The sequence below is a fragment of the Athene cunicularia genome, assembly GCF_003259725.1.
Source record: "Athene cunicularia isolate RWA chromosome 8 unlocalized genomic scaffold, athCun1 chr8_part1, whole genome shotgun sequence".
Taxonomy (NCBI): Eukaryota; Metazoa; Chordata; class Aves; order Strigiformes; family Strigidae; genus Athene; species Athene cunicularia.
The window spans coordinates 25,269,638-25,293,506 of NW_020799109.1; the positions used below are offsets into that span (position 1 = coordinate 25,269,638).

The 23,869-nt window shown below is 39.8% G+C and overlaps 1 protein-coding gene across 7 annotated transcripts in view; it reads right to left on the reverse strand.

The window, feature by feature from the left end:
• Positions 1-23,869, reverse strand: part of CRB1 (crumbs 1, cell polarity complex component) — a 110,314-nt gene that overhangs the window by 51,497 nt on the left and 34,948 nt on the right. For all 7 annotated transcript variants that reach the window (XM_026854314.1, XM_026854313.1, XM_026854318.1 and 4 more), the window contains exons 3-5: positions 21,405-21,600; positions 17,833-17,972; positions 16,407-16,589 (exon numbers count right to left, since the gene is read on the reverse strand). In XM_026854314.1, the coding sequence (XP_026710115.1) occupies positions 16,407-16,589; positions 17,833-17,972; positions 21,405-21,600 (519 nt within the window). The remainder of the gene's footprint in view (positions 1-16,406; positions 16,590-17,832; positions 17,973-21,404; positions 21,601-23,869) is intronic.

Consider the following 23,869-nt stretch of genomic DNA (forward strand, 5'->3'; position numbering starts at 1 on the left):
TTTTAGAAAACTGTGGTAAAACTGTCAAATTCAAAGCACTAATGATCTGATTTGCATTTTTTGTAGATTTATGAGCTTGTACATACAGATGATGTGTGTGCATTTGAACTGAAGCATATCCAGAGGGATCTTAAAACAACCAATACCTTTGAGTTGTTTAATTAGATCATACAAGGTCATGTTTCATTGACTTGAAAATCTGTTTGGAGCATATGATTCACTTTGGAATTGGAAAACAAATTAATTTTCAGTCCTACAAACACTTAAGGGCTTTAAAAGAGTGCTTGCTGTTGATGAACACATCCATTGAGAAATGTATGCTATGTCTAGTCTCCCCTAAAAGGGATTTTCTACCTTGTCTCTTGTTGGCTGCTTCCTATTTGTTGTAACTGAGGTAGGCAAGCACAGCCACTGTGCTGTCTAGTGTGAAATGCCTTCTGCCCTGGAAACAGTGCTTTGAAAAATTTCAGTCATTTGCAAGATTTTCTCATTTTGTTAAAACCAACATGAATCTCCACAACATACAAAAGTGGCTGTATTTACTTAACTTCATTGTCAGTCCATATTGAAACAAACTGAAAAAGCCAGTAGATTAGAAAATCATAGTTTTAATAGGGCCTACAGAGCTTAAATGAGGATGGAGACCTGAGAATAGAAAAATATAAAATGTGAATGTGTGAACATACATGTTTATGCTGTGTTATTTTGAGCTGTGCATAGCATAGCTGTATGAATAGCATGAAATATGATCTGTATTTATGCTGTGTGTAATTACACTTCTCTTCCTACAGTATATATTTCTACCTAATTTATTATCACTTAAAATACAGAAAACCAGGTCTTTTACCCTGAACTATCCACTTCTACATTTTTTTTTTTTGTAAGGCAATTACTATACCTGATGTATGTTTTCTTTCCTGTGTAAATAGCAGTGACTTGCCATAGAGCAAGTAAGTATCGAAGAGCTTAGACTTTGGACTGTGATATTCCAGTCCAGTTCCATGTCAATGGGAATGGCAGATCATACCTCTTTTCAGTTCAGCAGCAGTGTTCATTTCTGTCATTCCCTGCAATGTTAGTTCTTTCGCAGTGTGAAAAGTCATCTAAGTGATGGCTTTGTTCATCTAAAGTTTCATATGTTTAATGCATCTTGAAGCTGGGAAGCATGAGACTCAAACTAGCTTCACTTTTGCTAGGTCACCTAACAATCCCAACGGCAATAGGATAGCATGGACTTCAGCTGAGATTGTGCATGCTTGCCATGGTCTGTTGGCTGTCTTCCTGAGGGATTTCCTGGGTCATAATACGGTTAACTTGATTGAGCTAGACTAAATCTAGTTTTTGTATGTCTTTATGTGCTACAGTTAACTTCTGTAGCTGGGCAGACATGTTCACAGTACAGCATTTTAAAAGTTTTATTGTTTGTTACTATAGGTAGTGATTTACCATGAGGTTCTGGCCTCACAAACAGGCCTAATAACAGATTCTGAACTCTCTTTGTTAAGAAAAAATAGTGCTCATAGGACAGTGACTACAGCCATAATTGTACTGATCATTATGATTCTCTGTAATAGTGTTGTGTTGTTAACACAGCCAGACATGAAGAATTAGAGTGGTGGGAGAGCAACCTGTATCATATTCACCAAATCTATTTCTAGCAGTTAATTATCAGCATAAATTATCTGTCTATACTAGGCTTTTTTTTAAATTCTTCTCTCTGAGGCTGTTTATTGAAAGTGCAAATTTCATTGTCAGCCAGAGAAAAAGTGTGCTTTCCTTAATGTGGTTCTTCCTACACGATCAGCAGAAGTTTTTTCCTAAATTAATTCAGTTATTTTTTTTTTAAAGCCATCAGCACCCAGGTGATTAGTCAAAGGCTAGTTTAACTTCTTTGAAATTCTCCTTGTACCTGAAAAAATCAGTCCAGGTGCCTACAGAGAAGCAGGTTGTGCCTTACTATAGTCACCTCAGAGTTTATTCCAAACAGTGCAAATGAGCCGACACAAAAATACTAAGCTTTATCTATCACTTGTTCCTCCTATTAGCAAACACTGAATAATTAAGAGCTAGATGCTACAGGGAACAATTAATGTAAGAGCTTTAATGTAGTATATCACATAAAATTAATTCTGGTGCTCATTCTACCAGCTTATTTTTATTACTCAGTGTCCAAACATAGTCTTCATGTCCTTGAGAAGACCTTAGACCTAGGACTCATTAGTGATAAATAACTGCCAGCAAACTATACAACTCTTGAGTCCAATCCAATGAAAGCATTAAAGTGATTTTTATATTTATTAACAATTTAAATTGAAATTGTATATATGTATACATACACACATACAAAATTGGGAAGAGTTCTTTATACAGCAGAATGTTGTGGTGCCATTCAGAAGGACCTCAACATGCTGCAGAAGCAGTCAATCTTCAGGAACCTCATGAAGTTCTACAAGAGGATTTGCAAAGCCCTGATGCACCTGGGGACAAATAACCCCATGTACCAATTCATGCTGGGGACCAGCCAGCTGGAAAGCCACTTTGCCATGCTGGTGAACATCTTGGAAATGAGCCTGCCCTTGCAGCAAAGAGGGCCAACAGCCTCCTGGGCTGTATTAGGAAGCATGTTGCCAGAAGGTCAAGGAAGGTGACTCTTTACTCAGCACTGATGAGGCCACATCAAGACCAGGTCTGGGCTCCCCAGGTATGAGAAAGAAGCAGACATATTGGCTAAACAGGGACCTTTGGCTGGATCTCTAGAACAAAAGGAGAATCTATTGCCTTTGGAAGAGGGGGCAAGTCTCTCATGAAGACTATAAAGATGTAGTGAAGTTATGCAGGGGGAACATTAGGAGAGCCAAGGCACAGCTAGAGCTCAACTTGGCTACAGCTGTTAAGGATAACAAAAAATGTTTCCATAAATTCATTAACAGCAAAAGGAGGATTAGGGAAAATCTCCCTCATTTACTGGATGCAGAAGGAAACATGGTAACTAAGGATGAGGAAAAGTCTGAGGTGCTCAATGCCTACTTTGCCTCAGCCTTTAGCAGTGGAACTGGCTTTTCCCTGCACACCCAGCCTCATGAGCTGGGGGATGGGGAGGGGAAGCAGACTGAGGTCAGCACAGTTGAAGAGGAGGTGGTCAGAGATCTGCTGCACCACTCGGATGCACACAAGCCTGTGGGACCAGATGGGTTACACCCAAGGGTGCTGAAAGAGTTGGCAGATGTGCTCGCCAAGCCTCTTTCCATGATTTACCTGAGATCATGGCTAACTGGGGAGGTCCCATTGAACTGGAGGGTGGCAAATGTGACACCCATCTACAAGAGAGGCAGAAAGGACGATCCAGGAAACTATAAACCTGTCAGTCTGGCCTCGGTGCCAGGGAGGGTCATGGAGCAGGTCATCTTGAGTGCCATTGAAAGCCATATAATGGACAACCAGGGGATCAGGCCTAGTCAGCATGGGTTTATGAAAGGCAGGTCCTGCCTGATAAACCTGATCTCCTTCTACAACAGGGCGACCTGCTTATTGAATGAGGGACAGGCTGTGGATGTTGTTTACCTTGACTTTAGTAAGGCCTTTGACACCGTTTCCCACAACATTTTCCTGGTGAAACTGGCTGCTTGCGGCTTGGATGGGCACACGCTTTGCTGGGTAAAAAACTGTCTGGATGGTCAGGCCCAGAGAGTTGTAGTGAATGGAGTTAAATCTGGTTGGTGGCCGGTCACGAGTGGTGTCCCCCAGGGCTCGGTGTTGGCGCCACTCCTGTTTAACATCTTTATTGACGATCTAGATGAGGGGATCGAGTGCACCCTCAGTCAGTTTGCAGATGACACCAAGCTGGGTGGGAGTGTTGATCTGCTCGAGGGCAGGGAGGCTCTGCAGAGAGACCTGGACAGGCTGGAGCCATGGGCTGAGGCCAACTGGAGGAGTTTCCATAAGGCCAAATGCCGGGGGCTGCCCTTGGGCCACAACAACCCCCAGCAGCGCTACAGGCTTGGGGAGGAGTGGCTGGAGAGCTGCCAGTCAGAGAGGGACCTGGGGATGCTGATTGACAGCCGGCTGAACAGGAGCCAGCAGTGTGCCCAGGGGGCCAAGAAGGCCAATGGCATCCTGGCTTGTGTCAGCAATAGCGTGGCCAGCAGGGACAGGGAAGGGATCTGACCCCTGTACTCGGCACTGGTGAGGCCGCACCTCAATGACCGCGTTCAGTTTTGGGCCCCTCACTACAAAAAGGACATTGAATGACTCGAGTGTGTCCAGAGAAGGGCAACGAAGCTGGTGCAGGGTCTGGAGCACAGGTCGTACGAGGGGTGGCTGAGGGAACTGGGGGTGTTTAGTCTGGAGAAGAGGAGGGTGAGGGGAGACCTCATCGCCCTCTACAGCCACCTGAAAGGAGGGTGCATATAGCTGGGGATGAATCTCTTTAACCAAGTAGTAAGCAATAGGACAAGAGGAAATGGCCTCAAGTTACACCAGGGAAGGTTTAGACTGGATATTAGGAATCATTTCTTTACAGAAGGGGTTGTTGGGCATTGGAATGGGCTGCCCAGGGAGGTGGTGGAGTCCCCATCCCTGGAGGTGTTTAAGAGTCGGGTTGACATAGCGCTGAGGGATATGGTGTAGTTGGGACCTGTCAATGTTAGGTTAATGGTTGGACTGTATGATCTTCAAGGTCTTTTCCAACCTAGATGATTCTGTGATTCTGTGATATGGGAGCAGGTCCAGCAAAGGTCTGTGAAGATGATTAAGGGATTGGAAAATTTACTGTGAGGAGAGGCTGACAGAGCTGGGACTGCTCAGAAGTTGAAATGAATATAAATTTTAAAGGCAGTAGACAACATTTCAAAGAAAAAAAAAAACACATTTAAACTCCCCATTTCAACTACTCCTTCCCCTTGAAGAACTATGTATTGCCTGATCTTATGAACATGATTGCTCTCATGTGTGCAGTTCATGAGACTTGGTCACATAAGTGTGAGTCTCAGCTATATAGATATTCTACTTTGAAAATGAAAATGCTGTATGTTGTTAAATAATCCTTTGTAAGATGTATAGGTGGGAAATCTGAGACATACGTTTACTGTAAAAGTTAAGAATATCTGGATTCTTTACTCCATTCCCCCTGTATATAAGATTGGCAGCGTTAATTCAGGAAGGTTTAGAAGATTATGTTTATATGACAGCCCTGAGGATTTCCATCATTGTGATTTTTCCTTCCAACTCTTTTTTTTTTTTTTTGAAGAGCATAATGATCTATGACAACTAAGCTTTATTCTTTGTGGAGTCTGATGTTGCCTCTGTGTAATGGATCAGACAGTTTGTGGTACATCAGTACAAGACACTTTCTTCCCCATGTCAACCTAAGGTACCTCTTCAGTATTTCCCATCTGTGCTGACCTGTGTGATCAAGAGGTCACGTCCTGAAGTCAAACCCAGAATCGAAACACTCACTTCTACCACGGGCCAGACTATTAATGTAACCCATTTAATTTACATCAAGTTGGAACTTGACATTCAATTTCTCAGTCCAGAAGCAATTATTTTTAAAGGAACATGCCAACAATATTACTTGGCTTAGAATAGCGAAAGTTCAAAAGGGTAAGAAACATTTCACACCATAAATAAAGAATTGATTATACTTTAAAACAAAGTTTGTAATTACTACTGACATTTCTGAGCCTAGATGAGGTGCCTTTTATGCTTTAAAAACTGAAGTCATTTATGCCAGTGGCATTATGGGAACCTTATGTAAGGGTCTGAAATAATCCTTTGCTGGTATTTTAAGGATCAAGAGGAAAACATGAATATGTTGCACCATGCTTGGGTCAAACACATTTTTTTGTGAAATGAGGGTGCAAAATTCATTGTGGGTGCTTAGGCTTCAGCAGGACTCTGCCTCCTTTCACCCCAATAGCTCCATCAGCAGTACCGCTGCCATAATCAGTAAAACCCAATACTTTGGGATGGAAAATTATGTTATTCTTGTGTGAAAGCCAAGACTCCAAGGTGCTAACAGATTTTAACTAGGAATAGCCCTGATCTGGGTCATCAAATTACTCTTCTGTACTTGTAACCATAGTTCTTGTTTTTTCCATAGCTTTTAAAGCCCTGAGTGGACTTTGCGTGACTGGCCAAAACCCAGTTTTCCTGAACTCCATGTAGAAGATTCTGCTAATCAAACTGTGTGGTGCAAAAGCTAAAAATTGATGTTAATAATCTGGACTAGCAAACAGTGTCCATCACAAAGTCTTTGAGAAATAGCATCTTCCAGATGGGATTCTAAAGACCGCATTGAAATATCAGCTAAAACTAGAGCTGCAGATGCTACACATAAACAGTATTTCATGCTCCCTCTACTGGCTAATAGGTACAGAAAACAGTTCTCTACTTAGATACCTCAGAGCTCTGCTGGTACCAAAATGCTGATGCTAGTTCAAACAAATTCCATATTTTCACATATTAGGGCAGCTTATACTTTTTTTTGGAAGGGTAATATAAATAGCAGTTTACCAAGTAAAGCCCTTTACCAATGGTGAACAAGAATGCTGTCCCACTGCTGTGGGTTATTTGGGGATGTTCATATGCGAGAAATGGTATTTCAAAGGCATGTAAAAGTCTGTGAGCATGAAAACAGAGTACTAAGCTATATAAAAACCATAACCTCTACATGATAGAAGTGATGAATGGCATTATACCATTTATGTTTGATGCCATAGCAAAATAACTGCAGCCTGCATACTTTAATCTTAAATAAGTTTACTCATGCATCTTGACTTTTTTTTTTCTGAATACAGGCCAATATTAATTTCATAACAAATATATACAGGTTTGGCATACAAACATCACACATTTCTCACTGTCAGAACCATGCAATTAAAATAATGAACTGGTAATGAAGCCCAACATAAACTCTGCTTATTAACAAGCATATGCATGGCATGCTGCAAATCTTGCAGACAGGAGTGAAGACAAATCACAGAATGGTTAGGGTTGGAAGGGACCTTAAAGATCTTCTTGTTCCAATGCCACTGCCATAGGGGGGTAAGAATCTATCATTCTTACCGCAGAATAATCCAGCCAGAAAACTGCACTTCAAAATAGAAATTATGACAGTTGTGGACTTTTTTAATTAGTGGTCAAAGAAAGACTTTCTATAAGCAGAGCAATAAAGTACTCTGAAGCAGCTATTATGTATGTGTTTACATATACACATATATATATGTGTATTAGCGCATATGTGTGTGTGTACACACATTTATAAATACATGCATATGGTTCAGACTTACTTGCCCACGTGCTATTTCTGACTGAACTCCTTCAGCTTTTCCAATGTCATTCCTGAGTTCCTCCATTATGGGGGGAAAAGAGAAGTAATGCCTCTTAAATGTTTGGTTGTATAATTTACTGTATTTCCAATAAACTGGATTTTGATGGGGTTCACAATAGTGAGATTATTAAGGCTGTTTTCAAAATCATCCATTGAGTAAAACATTGAACTATTAAATTGGGTCATTTTGTTTATCGCTTGACATTTGACCTTAAATGTTCCATAAATTAGAATGTATTGAGGAAGTACATTAGTCCCATAACACAAGTCTTCTATTTACTGTCTACTTGTTAAACACTTTCTCCAGATTAGTGAAAACTGTGTGATGTATAGATTTAAAGAAAGTTCATTTCTGTTTGGGAAAAAGTTGTACATCTGCTTGACTTTGCAATTTGACTGTAATTCAACCAGAACAATGCAGGCTTGTACAATACAATGCTAGAAAGCATATGCTGTAAAGTAGCTCCTGATATGGACAATTACATTCTTAAGAAGATGAGCAAAGTTCTGCTGTGTAACACCTCGGATTTGACCAGGTTTGTGCATGGTTATCACTTAGACCACTCTTTAAAACTCTATTTTTGTTAGTGATTATCTTTGTCATTGGATGTATGTGTATATGCAAGAAATGCATCTCCTTAGGAAATGTACCGGATTATCTGTAATGCCAGGGTGTGATAGACACAAGAACTAGCATTAGGATGTGTATCAGGAGATACACAGCATTTTCTATTCACATTAGGGAAATGAAGATTACTGGTTTTTCAACAACAAGAAGTTGGGGAAAATGAGTTCCAAATCTGATTGCATGCTGCATTGCATGTTGCTGAGAGGGGGAAAAGCAAGCTAGTAATGAAAAGGCCAGAGAGATTGTTCAATAGGGAAAGATGGAACTGAGTGGCTTCATAAACTCAGCCAACAGCTGGCAAAACTGGATTGCAGGAGACTATAAATATCCGAGATATGCCAATTAAAAAGGCTAGGAAAAGTTTATTCACAGTATTAAGAAAGACATCAAAATGGTAAGTAGGCATAGCCTGAAGAAGGCCCCAGAAGGAAAATTCTTACTGGATATTTAGTCTAGTTTTAACAATCATATGATGGAATGACCCACTAGGAATGAGTGTCAGAAAAATAATAGGTGCTTGAAAAGCATTATTCCTGCTGCTGCCAAATAATATACAACTGCCCTTTTTTCCTTTTTTTTTTTTTTTTCCTTTTTTTCTTTTAAAGAACTTTCTGCCAGGTACCTGACACACAGATTCCTTAAATCTAAGGACGTTCTTTGTCCATGTGTTGCAAGATCTGGGAGCCTATGGATTAAAAACTATTCATCCCCTCCTCCTTCCCTTCAAGGAAAAATCTTTAAAAGATAAAAAGTGTTTATGTGCAACACTGTTTAACACAGAGAGATGTGTCAGATTCAAAATATCCACTGCTTGCAGGCTCTGTCAATCACATCGAACTTCATTATACAACTTAGCATATCAGTGTAACCAGAGAAAATAGATCACAGTAATGATGGGTCAGCTGTCAAATTTTAAAGCATAAAACTCTATACATGTTCTGAAAATAATATTGGTAGATGCTTCTGAGTGTTTTATATTTCACATATTTCTAACTCAAAAAACACCCCAAAACATCTTGACATTTGTGCATTCTTTTGGTGCTGAATAATGCAGAAGTGATGGTTGTGATCTCTTTGCATTTCCAGTGCAACAAGAGGAGCGATATTTCTCATGTAATACATATTTCTCATGAAAAAATATACATAGGTATATTAGGGCTCTAAATATCATTCTCAGAGTGGAAACGAATTGTCAGGTCTGAGGCTAATTCTGTAAAGTGTTGTCATGAAAATCTTAAGGGCTTCTTTCTTAATGACCATGGTTGAGCTTTTACAATATTTTAACATAGATTGTTACTGCCAACAAAAATACTCTTCTGTCAAAAGGTTCCATTGTACAGTAGGAATAATAGGGACAAGCTAAAGTTTTCAATGAAGCTGGATTTTATTCCATTGAAAGGAGTGCTATGCATAGTTAGCACCCATCCTAGGTTTATATTTTGTACCTAGAATCTGAAACCATTTCAGTTCTTTACTTGGAGCACATTAAATATGATAACTGGATCTTATAATGATGTACAAATCCATGGGCTGATGTGAGAGTCCACTGTTCATAAGGTAATGTCATACCTTATGATCATATTGGATCTCAGTCTTTTTTTCTGTTTTTCTGAAGTGGGAATAATACTTATGTACTTCACAGTAACAACATACGACTGTATTTGTTTGTATTCATTAAATGCTCAGATTGAATTTGTTTGTATTCATGAAATGCTCAGATTTTAGTGAGGCAAAACCCAAGCTGCAGAATATTGTCGTAAATACAGAAAGATTATCAGGTGGTATCAATATCACTTAGATACATGCTGCTGTTTTATGAAGTGTCTCTCACTAAATCGGAATTCTTTAACCAGTGATAAACACTAGGTAACCGTTACAACTAGAGCTGGTGCATTTAAACAGTCACTCTCACAGTCCATTGCCATGTAGGGAGGCAAGTTAAGTCATAAGAAGATTAATTCTTGCAAATAATGCTATTAGGCTTTCACAAAGTATCTCAAGATATAGGCTGTTAAGGAAAGTGCTGTCATGAATAACACAAGTCAGTCTTAGATGCTGGGGTAATTTATATGGCTGAAGTATGTAAAACTTACACTTGCAGTAAATGGTATCTCTTACAGTTGTTGAAGAGAAGCACTATGTGCAGTAGAAGTGAAATAGAAATGTCCCATGAGTTCTGTAACGGAAACTGATAAAGAAATAGCAAATTCCTAAATTCCTCCAGATATAGCCTAATTTCAGTGCTGCCGTCAATGTTCTGAGGTATGCTTCATTCATATGGCCATTATGGCACAGAGGTATTAATTGTGAGTTCAACCTCAGCTTTCCTTCTGGGGGGACTATCCAGAGAAAGACTGACCTAACATTTAGTTAAGTCTGGGACCTAAACATGTGAGAAATAATTAGTGCTTACTGTGAAGAAAACAGTTTCATCAATAGTGAATAAAGAGAAAAGCAAGAAACTAGTGAGCATGCTGTATTGTCAGAGTCTGAAACCATTTGAAAAGCTGTCTGCCTCTTTTGCTGGAGTAGTCCGTGGGCCAGGGAAAACTGTTATACTCCGTCATTCAAAGAGAATATCCCGACCACTTACAAAAACTAAGAAGAAAGAGAAGAAGTAAGAACTCAGTAACAAAATTAGAGGAGGAAGGGAAAACTGAGAAGGAACCAATTCTGATGACTACTGGAACATCGCCTTACCAGGATGCTACTGACTGAAGAAATGTTAAGTATTACTAGTGGAGTTATTAAATGCATGTCCAAATGTTCTTCAAGATCAGAGGCTTTAGTAGAGATGGAAAAAAAATAAGTGCTAATTTTTTGTGTGTGTGTCTTGGATTTTTACAAGCAGCAAGTGCCTGCCAGGCCCTGAGGGCACCCTGTGTTGGTACAGCCCTTGCCTACATTGCTCTTGTAATGCTGGAGCTGCTATAGACTGGCTGGGAGCAGTGAGGGAAGGTCGGTCCTCATCTTCCTTTTCCCCCCCTGTACTTTTGAACACAGGGATATATGGAGATCACAGAGTCTGAAATGGAGATAAGGCAGCACTGTAGAAATATCTCTAGGAAAGCAGTAACTTCTTTCCCACGCTTAGAATATAGCAACACTTTTCCATTTTGCTGCAAAAGTGCCCAGCATCACAAAGTTCATTTTGTAAGGGAAATATCCACAGTAGTCTAACAGTGAAAAAGGGATCCTATACTGATCATGAATAGAATTTAGGCAGAAAAGATCTGCATCCCCATTACAGCCCTTCTACAATGCAAGAGTGGTAAGAAGCCTATGTATACATCAAGTCCTAATTCTGTTTTTCAGCAATTCACATGTGTAGTATTTGTACATGTATTTGGAATTTCTCCTTTAACTAGCTAAGTTTAAATGGGTGCTTGACAGTAGCAGCATTTTTCTTCTTGAACCTTTGCTTGTAAGGGAATAATAATGAGCTAATGGTACCTCGAGACCTTTCCATTTTGAACTTGAGTGCCTGCCTTGCCTATGGGAGAAGCCTGAGTCCCATTGAAAAGCAGTGCCCTTGAAACCTTCTTAAATTAGAAGCTGTCTTTTTTCTCTGTATCTCCTCCTTTTCTATGTTCATTCTTTCCTTGAACAGTCTTGTCTTCTTCTAAGGTCTCAGAATCAAGAGAAAATGACCTTTTAAACTGTGATGACAGGCCATGAAATAAAGTGGATTAACTTGATGTAATGGAGGAGTGATGGACTACTGCGGTGTGAACAGCTGAAGGACAGACAAGGAAGTAAAGCAGAAATTAAAATTTGGAGTCTGGGGACAAGATGAGAACTCTGCTATTCATCTGCTTGATTTCATTTTTGTAAGACTCTTCTTTAGATATCTAAAAAAGATGGCAGCTCTGTGATCATTGTACTGATGGTTAAGAAGGGGGTTTAAAAAATGAAGAAAACAAAAATATATATATATGTCTTTTTAGCTTCCAAGTTAGTGATAATGTGCCTACTATCCTACCCATTACTCATAAATAATATTTATGTCTGTATAATACTGTCACAGGCCAGGAGAGTGCAGTATGGCCAACTAAGACATAGTCTACACTGTCATCTGCTAGGTGGTCTGCCTATAGCAGCATCTAAAGATGTTTAGGGAAATGGAAGCCTGATGCCCTGTGTGCTTAAGTACAGGTTAAGAGTCCAACTGTTTCAGTTTTTAAGCACCGGCCTCATGATGTTTACAGTTCAGTATCTGGGTTGAGGTTTTCCTTAGTCTGTTGAATGTTCAGTACTCTCCCACACTGGCCATTTATCTGCCTCATCTTCTGGCTCCAGGAGACAGGTTTTTTCCCCCATTCATTTGCCAGGAATTCAATATGCATACGACACCAGTCTGAGCATATCATTTTCTCTTCCAGCAGTCCAACAGACTGGGAAAAGGGCCAAGGAAATTTAAAATGGAAAAACAGAAAACAGGACAAATAAAAGAAAAGGCCAAAACCCACTTAGGAATTCATGATGCCAAAGCAAGCAGCAGTGCTGGTGGCACAGCTGGCACATAGTGGATAACAAGACACCGGAAGCGGTAATGTCCTCAGCAGCCAGCACTTGTCTGCATGTCAGCAGGCAGCAGACACCCTGCCTACAAATGGGTCAATGGGCTCTGCTCCTCTTACACTCATCGTGCTGAAGCAGCAAAATGGATGGTCTTCATCCTTGCTCGCAGCACTGTCCCACCCACCTGGGGAACAGGGGCAGCATGGTGTCCGAGGCATGTGGAGCAGGACCCACCTTCCTTGTACACTCACTGCTCCTTGGGCTCAGTTCAACACTGGAATGTGTCACTTGATAGACCTTGCAAGTTCAGAAGCTCTTTAATTTTGACGTGGTGTTAAGTTTATTACAACCTGGTGAAATGAGTCACTACCAAATCCATAGCTCTGCCCTCCTCCTTTTCCATATGTTTTCATGAGCAAAGTGAAAAGTTTAACCTTTCAAATAACAGTCTTTTTAAAAAATGTGCAGGGCTAGAGCAATACAATATATCCACGGTATGAAAGGACACAGCTCTAGGGTAACTATTGCCTCTAGCTAGAAGTAACAAATCACGAGCCCTTTAAACAAAAGCCCAATCTATTAAAAGTACTGTTGTGCTAGGGTGCCAGAAGACCAAGGTAATATAAAAAAATCTAGGGTTTGCTACTGCAGAAGTAGAGACCTCTTGAAATATGAGCATCTCTGAACCCTTTGATTTAAAAGGGACCTGGAGAAGTTTTAACCCTTCATAGAACCTGTGCAGAAATTTTCCATCTTGGATCTGGGATAAGGCATATATCCAATGCCCTCAAAGAGTTTCCAGTTGGGATAAAGTCTCCAGACTGGGATTTTTATGTCTTATTTTTAAGAATCAAAATGTGAAATAATTTTGTTTGCAGATGTGTTCCTTCCAAGCATTTTTGTAGGACTACTGACTATTTTCAAGTCACCTGAATAATCATTATCTATAACAAGATCCTGCCAGTTAATATTTATTACTTTCTCCCAGCTGGGTAGGGAAATACTTTATCCTGACATAGGCATGTGTTTAGGCTCCATTATCTCCTGCTCTTGGGGCTAAAATTGTAGTCCAAAAGGTAGGTATTCTCAGTTTTTCAGTTGAATTACAGTATTTTGTTTGCAATCTTATCCATTAAGTTCAAAGACACCATTTTCTGCTTGTTACAAAATTGGCAACCATCCTCAATTTCATGACATCTTCCCATTGATTTCAATGGCTTTTGGATCAGGCCCTCCCAATGCAGGGTATGTGGATTATTATTTCTTCATATTACTCTGAACAGTGAAATGTGATTATAATGTTCTGTGAGTGCTTTACTGAGGAAATAGGCATAATAAAATACTTAATGGGATTTATTAAAGAAAATCTTTGTCCTCTTTCAATAGGAATCTGGGGGTTTATATCTAAAGCACACACAACTATTCAAGTGTTAAGGCTGGAAGAACTCCTGATCCACAGGCACAGAAATGTAGACTTTGGCTGTCGGTGATATGTACTGATACCCAGATGAGAGGATCTGACCTTTTGTCCAGTTGACTGTTACTTCATATACATTAGATAAGCACCCATATACTAGAGTGATCCTGATCAGGGATTCGTCTGCTGCCTTAAATCATACTACTGCTATCAACTCTAATCTTAAATCTTCTTTGATTCCTAGTAAAACACATGATTTATTTACTATGAATTTGGCTATAATTGGAGAAACTACTTATCATCATCATAAGTGAATGTTTCCACTCTACCCTATAGGCTTTTGTGTCAATGCTTCTGACATACAAGGAGGCTGAGGTTCATTTTGAACACTTTCTAATTCTAGATTACCTGGGGGAAGGAGAAGGGCCAGAGAGACCTGCACAGTGCTACTGGGGGGACTGGGGAGGCTAGCTGCATTGTACCTAAGGGCTATTCGAGCAAAGCCTGGGCACCTAGGGTGCTAGGTACCAGTTAGAGCAATCCTGCTGTTTTCTCGAAAAATATGTAAATTGCTCAGCAATGTTGTATCTCACAAAGGCCAGTAAAATTAAAAAAAAAAAAAAAGAGTTTAAAATTTAGGCCCTGCTGAAAACACAGACAGGGAAGGATGTGACAAGAGTAGCAAGATTAATCTTGTTTTGCCACTATTTTGCAGCATGTTACTGAATGACATTTCACATGCAGATTTTACAGCCATCCCTTGTTAAAGATTATGTTCTTCTTGCCTCCAGATGTCTGGGCACACTGTTTGGTAAGAAAAACTATTTTGGGTTTTTTTTTAATGAAATTTAGATATAGTACCCAACAGGTACGTAGATAACTAAACTTACATAGGTTTTTTTAAAAAGTAATGTAATTTACATATGAAGTCAACAGAAATTTCAGGGTCTCCAAGACTTCTCTCAGTCATGCTTTGTAGAGTTCTACATTGTGAATGAGTAGCTTATCTATTGAAAAAAAAAATTAAGATTAATAGATTTAGATAGATTCTGACATTTTTTTTCAGACCAGTTAAGAGTCCACCTGTACTCCCTGAGAAGTAGAAGAGTCCTCTGTGTGAGTGAAACCAGCAGAATCATGACCCAGATCAGGCAAACAAGCCAGGTGAAGGCAATTGATAAGGAAATGAGAGGATAAAGGATGATGATTAAACAAGGAAATGCCTTCTGCAGTGCCTCACAGAGCATAGAAGTTTTTTTAATTAGAGTGGGGAGGAAAAGAAACTTGAGAGCTGGACATCACTGAAACGAGGCAAAGAGAAAGAAGTGGTATGTGAAGAGGTAAGGGTGTTTAGGACAGCCTGAGAGATATCAAAAGTCTTAGTTGAAGCCTCATATTATACTCTCTTTGGTAGAACAAAAGAACAACAGCAACACTTAGTGACAGGATGGGGAAAGACAGTTAAGGGGAAGGGATAGAACAAAAGCAAACATATCTCAATGCCACTTTGAAGAAAATACATTGGGAATTCAGAGTGAAAGTTGTGCTCCCTATATACCTTTATAGGTGCCTTGGAGACAGCAGTCATGCAACTCACTGGGAGACATACGAAAGTCTGTAAAATGCTTATGAGATAAATGGAATGAGGGATTGAAGGCTGGTTAAATTAATGTAGCTATTGATTATTCCTTCCTTCAGAAGAAACAAGATTATGGAGTTGACAGAAAAAATACTGTAGACCCATAATTGTACAATCTAAACCCAACTTGTTTGTGGCTGTGCTAAATAGTGCAGGCTGTGTTAAATGCAAATCTTAACACATCTTTTATAGGATTATGGTTATCTGTAATTTTGATAGGTTTTTGGGTTTGGTTTGGTTTTTTTTTTCCTTAAGGACACAGCTATGCATACAACTTCAAGTTATTTTTCATTCAAGCTGTAGAATATCACCAACATGCTACACTGCCAAATCAAAGAAAACGTTGCCTTGTGCTCAGATGAAGAAGTGTTCCTGCCAGTCCCCAGTGCCTCTACGTAGAATTACGCAAGGAGTATGTAGACAGAAACGCTGGAAGTTTGGGAGTGTTGTTTTATGAACACACTCTCTCATTTTTTAGCCACAGTTTTCATTCATGTAATATATTACCTGTGCACAGTGAATTTCATCCTTACAACACCCGCTACCGAAGCTGGCGGCCTAGTTCGAGCAAGTGCGGTTCGGGCCAGCGCAGCTTTGCAGCCGAGGAGATGGCGTCGCTGCTGCTGCCCGAGGGGCCTCCACACTGCTGCTCGATTTCTGTAAATTGTTCAGGCTCGCAACTCGTGCAACCACCTCCCTTCTTTCCATACCAATCCCTACAGAAACACGGGTGAGGTGACCGCCAGAGGGACCCTTTGCACTATGGCACCTTCAAGCGCGTAACTTCATTGAGAGATTTATTTACAGCCAGGCCAAAACAACAGAATGCTGCAGTGCATCATTTCCTAGTCTTTCACCGAGGGCATCTTACCGGCAAAGCCTGGCTGACAGCTGCAGATATAGCCCTCCGCTGTGTCGTAGCGGAAGGCGGGCGGCAGGCCGGGGACGCTCCCGTAGCGGCCGGCCCAGGAGCGCTCCACGCAGACCCCCCCGGAGCGGCAGGGGCTGCTGCTGCACTCCCCGATGTCCTCCTCGCAGCGGGAGCCCGCGTAGCCTGCAGAGAGCCCAGAGGAGAAGGCATCTCACTGGTGTGCATCCCTTCATTCCAGACCCGAAAATACCATGGTGCGTATGCACCGTGACTACTACATGCGCTTGGCTTCAGACTCTGTCGTGTGCTAAAAGATTCCCTCTGCCTCTCGAAGGTGTGAACGCTTCCTTGCAGCTCTGTGTCAGGGCTCAGCAGCAGGATATTGCTGCGGCTGTTCTGCATTAGCTACCTGAGATTTGCTGTGCCGTACAGACTTTGGGTTTTTTTAGGAAGTGACGTGGAGATCCATGTGGATAACAAGGCACGCAGCATTGTACGGTAGATGTGCTCTCAGGCTGTGTGAAGTTTTTTCTTCTCTTTTACACCACCTCCCTATGACAGAGGAGGGCAGGGAGGATAAATTATTTTGTGTTTGTGAAGTGCTATATCTGGAATTTGAAGTGCCAGAAAACTCCCCAATTTCTGGAAAATGCTAACGGTTCTGCCTAATTTTTTTGATTTCTAATGCACCAAGAACCATGTAGTCCAGCAACACTGTGGCATTTACTCCTCACAGTGTGATGTGCTCCTGCATCCTCAGTAAGGCCACGGACATTAAACTTTTTAGAGAGACTTCTTGTAGTTAGTCTGTGTGCTGAAAGATTCACAGTGTCTCTCAAGAACGCAGGGTCTGTGTCCCCAGTGGGGGTGTGGGAGCCTTTTTGCAAATGGCTGGATATTCAAGCATTGGTGGTGGTGAACACAGCCCAGTGTGTTCCATCCTACGCTGTCAGACAGAAGAACTTGCACTAGTGATGTAGGAGACCAGTTTCCTGATGTAACACCTAGTTTAATTTTTGTTCATAAATAGACAAACATTTTGCATTGAAAAGTAGGGTTTTAGATGGTTTAAAGATCATTTTAATGGTCAGCTTTAGCAGTGATTAATTTATTACAAGGGTTGAAGGATTAAGCAACTGGGAGATGGAAGTTGGGTCCCAACTTTGACTTATCTCGTGTCTTGACTTCATAATACTGGCACTTTTGGTTTTGCCCACTTTGGCTGTGCAGGGAAATCGATCCTTAGCTGGAAAAGGAGAGCAACTCACCCATAAGGGTCTGACTCATGGTGAGTGAAGCATGTCTAAACACAAGCCTATAGAGTATTTTTAAGGTTATGTAGCTTTAACCTGTTACTGTATCAGCAAAAAAATGAGGACACCTCTACTATACAAAGAAAGAGTTTATAGGAGAATTTAGAACTTACCTGGCCAACAGTGGCATATGTAATTGTCATCGTTGTCCTCACAAGTGCCATTATTGTAGCATGGTTGTGACCAACATAAGGGAGCTAGGGTCTCACAGTGTAGGCCCATAAATCCAGTACCAGTACAGTTGCATCTGTACCTGCAACACAGAATGCAATGCTTACCCTAGCTGGAAGTCTGGACATCTGGGCTTTGCTCCCAAATCTGAGCAGGCTTCTTGTGTAGCCTTGGCTAGCAGCTTGCACAGTTGAGTCCAGGCTCAAGACCACCGTCTGGTGCTCCAGGAAAAACCGCAGAAATTGGGAATCAACAATGAGATTTTTCCTGAAATGTGTGGGGTTTGTCTGGGGAAAAAACCTGCTTGTGAATTTAAATTGGTTTTGAAAGGTCATCTCTTCTAAGAATTATTAAACTTTTTAAAATTATTATTTTATTGGGGGGAAATAAGTTTCTGTTATTTCCAATGCAGTTTTTGTAGGCTTAATATTGTTCACAAAATGAAAAGGGAAGAGGCGCTAAGTGTGTTAGTATCCCTTTCTCTTGGACTGGTAGAAACTGAATTGGAAAAAAAGTAAGGCAATTTCTATTCCTCAACTAAGTGATATTTTCTCTTTGATGAAAAACAATATTTTATTTTCAGGTTAGAACAAAAATGTCAATTGTTTGAATAGTTCCAATAATAATAGTAGTGCAGGCTTCCTTTTGACAGCTATGTTACTATTATGGGATTAAAAGTAAACAAATTAGTATGTATAAATGAACAGTGCAGGTAATCAGTAACATCTGGGAGTTTTTCTTTTCTTTTCAGGTGAACTAATTATTATAAGACATAACATACTTAGGTCATAAGGTATAAGGTCAGCTTGTACATGTCAGAAATACAGACAGGTCTTCATAAGATAACTATGTTAAATGTGCATACTTGGATGATATGTGTCTAAATAATTATCAGAAACAAAAAATTATTGTATCGTTTCACTTTATATTAAAATGATACGCTGCTTATTGTACAATTGAAATCATGGGAATCTTGCTGAATAAGACATAAGTATACTTATTTGATAGTTTCTGTGCTGAATATCTAAGTCTTAGACTTGGAGTAAATATATGGAGAGAAAGTGAAATTGCTGAACATAAGGGAACATCAGAGAAAAACTGGCTCCTGCAGTCTAACAGACCAAAAAGCATAAACTTTTTACTACACTATTTAAGTGTATATAAGCAGAAACTTCTGGCAGACCAGTTTATTACTAGTGTATGGATTATTCTTAAATCAAAATCAGAGGTGACTTAGACCAGGTGGCATTTGAATTTAGGATATAAAAAGTAATGAGGAAGATGTGAATTAGAAAAATAATTTTCATTCTGAGGTATGTTTTCAAAACAGAAGTCTCTCTTTTTCTGCTGTATTTTTTGCACATTTCCTCCAAGTTCCTTCAGTTTGGTGGTGTTCAGCTCTGTGACAATAGATATTTTTCTGCTTTAGTCCATCCTCTTTTTACCCTTTGGTCCAGAATCATGGAGGAATATTCACAACTTGCTGCTTAATGTGAAGCCCTACCTCTGTGCCTTTTTTCTCGCATACCTTTAAGTATTTGACATTGCTGTTGACCTTCAGAGATTCTGGAGGATGCCCAGCTTGTGGGCAGTCTATGACTAAGCAGGCAGAGGGCTTTTCTATTAAGAGTGATACTCTTAGATACTCTACCTAACATTATTTTGGGGCTTCTTGTTTGATGGTCTCCCAATATGCAGAAAGCAATATGTGCAGATATTCTTTCCTTTGCAATCAGAAGAGCATTGAAGATCCTGGGAATATTTCCTATGGAAAAAAAGGCTTGGAACTTGCAGAGGTATCCTTCATGCCTGCACACAGCAGGTTTTGTAGGTCCTACTAAGGAACCTCTGTCAATTGTTGAGTTTAAATAAGAAATGTTTGATAATGTGAAACTTATTTTTTTAAGATATCAGGTTGTACTTTGTTGCATTCATGAAACATCACTGGAAGATCAGTCTGAAATTTGGGGAAGAATTTGGTTTGGTGTTTGTATTTACAGCTTTTAATGCTAAATCTGTCATCTCACACATTGCTGTGAGAGCTGGTCACACACACACACACACACACACACATACACACACACACACACAAAAGCCTCAGCTGTATTGCAGCATTAGTCAGAAACAGAAAGCTACTTTTTAAAGACTACAATTCTTCATTTAACCCAAAAAATACACAAAAGAGAGGAAATGGCTAGACACCCTTCTGTTTTGAATTGCTTTGTTGTCCAACCCTTTTCATCATGTAACAAAAGTGGTAAGAGCTCCAATCGTTCTCCAGATATCCTGCTGTATTACAAGCCAATTAAAATTGCTCTTACATGTACCTCAGCTTTAAAAGCTAGGAGAAAAATGAGTAGGATTAAGTCTGGCCTGAATGAGCATCCCAGTTTCTCACCTCATGCGTGTATCCTGAAAAGGTTTGCAGGTTACTAAGTGGGTCTGCTGTGAACTAGTCAGGTGCAAGGTGACCTCCCTTTCCCTGCTGTCATGCTTTAGCTACACTGGAAAATAGTAAATTGCTTTGTCCTGTTCAGAGTCATTCAGCGCTGCTGAAAAGGAACTCCACAAGGTTGGTGCCATGTCACCACCTGTACAAAAGCTCATTCCCAGAACATGATCTCTTCCCCCTCTCATTCAAGGCAAGCATGCCTTTCACTGACATGACTTTTGGACTGATTTTTTGGGCACTAAAATCTTCAAAACTGCTTTATAAAAACTGGAAAATACACAATAGAGGACAGATCTTATATTGGTGAGAAGAGTGTCTACATGAATATACTTAGGAACTTTCAGACTGAGCTTATACATATGTATTTTCAGTTTGGGAATCTCATGCTGAGTATGCAAAGCCAGTGTCAGTGAATGAATGCCAGAGTTCTGGCTGCCTGGGTTGAACCTCTGCGTAGGGCTATTAACAGCAGGTGGAGAAGCTCGCTTTTCTGTTGCCTTGTATACTCCTTATTTTTAATTTTTGCCCATGGACTGCAGGCTGTTTTGAATAAGGAGCTGTTATCCTATATGCCTGTAAAGTTTCTGACACATTTCCTAATGATATCTATTACTATGGTTACTATTATTACAGTTTGCTTCTTCTAATTCTGTCTGTTAGTGTGGGCAACCACTGTTGGCAAATTCAATTTTATACACTCTCACATCTCTCTTGGAAACTAAAGTCTGATGAGTGTTAGAAACAGAATTAATCTCTAAATAACAATCCTCTGGGCCAGACAAACAACATATTTTAAACATTTAAAGTAAAACTACAGATTTGAAAAATGTATTTCTTGGTCAGTCTTTGCCGTAAATATTTTGTTGTCCTGTTGGCTCTGACACTAGGCTTGCTTTCTTTAATTCTTTTCAAATTTAAACCGAAATCAGTGCAGGATCAAGGAGTGATATCCACAAGTGGAAATCAAATCAGCTACCTGACAGTACAGGCTCTTGTAGAATTCCCTTTTGCAAACAGAGGAGCTACTAGCACCTTCCATTAGTGTTACCTAGTGTTACCTACCCGTTGTCACCATCTGTGCACTGTCCCCTGTTGAGGCACGGCTGGCTGGCACACTCATCAATGTTGGTTTGGCAGAGGTGGCCAAGGAAGCCGGGTGCGCAGGAGCAGGCGAAGCTCCCCAGGGAGTCGCGGCAGGTCGCCCCATTCAGGCACGGCTGTGACCAGCACTCGTCTATTTCCAGCTCACAGTTTGTACCTTCAAAAGTAAAGAAAACAAGCAAATCCCAAACTTAGGAGATAGTTTTGGAGATCTCAGCTAGGACTGTTTTAAGTACAATATTCACATGATTGGTTTTTTTGAGCAATTGTCTATTTTTAAAAGTCATTTCCTCCTCAACGTGTGTTGCAAGACTAGTTTTTTCAAGGCTTGGGAGAACTTACAAAAGAACAAACCAGCTGTTATTCACAAGAATAGGTTGAATAGCAACTTTTAATGTTATCTTGAACATAGAAACAGAATGAACTAATTTTCAGATTATTCAAACCATGCTACTATCCTATTTATATAATACAGAAGTCACTAGTAATTCAATGACCTCAGAAGAGTCCACTTAAAGCTGCACAATTAATTGAATTCATTGGGAAGCTGTCTGTTTAGCTATGTTTTATGGCGCTTTTTTTTTTTTTTTTTTTTTTTAAGATTTAGCAATGTGTAAATAAATCCATCTATGATGCCATGTTTGCACAGGTCAGAATCCTTGAGCTGCTCTTCAGAGTTAATTGATGGAACTAAATGAGTTCTAATATTAGTTTACAGCTATTTATTATAGTTGTCATGTTAAATATACACTCCTTTTTCTTATGTCTAGCACAGTCCAGGAAACACTTTAGAAAATTTCATAATTAATGCCTTACAGCTCCTGCTTTGATTATTTCAGTGGTTTGTATGCTTACACACTTATTTAGTATTTTGAGTAATAGAGTGATATTTTTTTAAAAAATTTTCACCTGCCAAGTCAATTTGTTTTAACAGCTACAGTATCAGCCACAAAACAGATGCAAAATGGCAAATTATAACGAAGAAGCTGCTTTTAAGTGGACTTCCCTATCTCTTGTTTGGCTTACCAAAGTAGCAGCAGTATAGTAAATAGTTTTCAGGGGAATTTCCTACTTGAAAGATAATCTGAAGCTCTGAGAATGGGTTCCATTTCTTTGGAGAGGTGAAGTTTTCAGTACAAGATGATGGGGTGGGCTTTCAAAAGATGGTAACAGACATGTTTTGATGATGGGTATTAACTTAGCAATTTAGGAGCTCACCTAATTCTTTCTTTGTGCTGTTTTTGCCAGCTCTGTCCTGCTATGAAATCTGTATGTTTAACTCAGAACACCTTTCTCAAAACATCGAGATTACTAATATTTAGTAGTGTTATTTGATTATTAATTTACTTCAACCTTTTTGAATAGCATCTTTGTTTAAATAAAAAATCCATTTTATGGATCAATACCTGGATATATCTTAAAATGCCAAAACAAAATTTGAGGATGTTAGCTCATAGCTATTTTAAATTGTATTTAAACATTAAAGTGCAAGTTCACCTTTCCAGTAGTTAAGAAATATTACTGCTGTAATTTGAGAGAATATATTTTTATAGTTATTTGAGACCACATATAGAACATTGGATGGGTGAAGTTGCCAGTCCCGTGCTCCCAGTGTAAGATTCACTGATCAGCTAGCCACCACTTTCAGCAGGAGCCTGCCACGAGACCCTAGCACAGGAACACTCTCTTATGGCTTTATGGTAATGTACATTACATCCAGATATAGTGAGCAATCCCTCTGTGGTCATTGCCCTGTGAATTCACTGTAATTGTAAACAATGTGTTTGCAGAAGTATGTCTAGTGACCGTAAATCTGCCAGAGCTTGTTAACAGCTTACTGCGAACACTAAAAATCATGTGACAAAACAAGCCCTGTGCAACTGATCCTCAGTTCAGCCAAATTTAAAACTACAGGCCTGAGAACAGCCTGATGATTAACATGAGAACATAGCGTTGTTGTTTTGGTTCATGTCTTTAATCTATCAAGCCCAGTAACCTGCCTTCGGCAATGTTGCCTTAGAAGAAAACTTCTCTCTGTATAACGCATCCAGCCAATGCGACATGCCATGAAAATGGGGGGAATTCCTTCCCAACCTCTATTGAATCTGCTGTCAGACTTTCTTATATGTGAAGAAGAGAGATGAAAAGATTAGATCTGCATTTGCACCTCAGTCTAACATTCTGTCATAAATATGTTGTATGCCAAATATCATATGCCAGAAAGGAAAAAGAACACCAACAAGTCTTGCTGCAGTTATTGCATGGGGCTACACCATCAAAAACAAAGGCATTCCATCCTAGAGCAGGCAGGGTATTTCAGTAGATACCAAACCGCACAAGTGGTTTGAATTGAGAGACTGGGAAGGTTGATATAAGTGATATTTATAACTTTTGCAGTTTCTTTGAAGAACTAAGATTATTTCTCA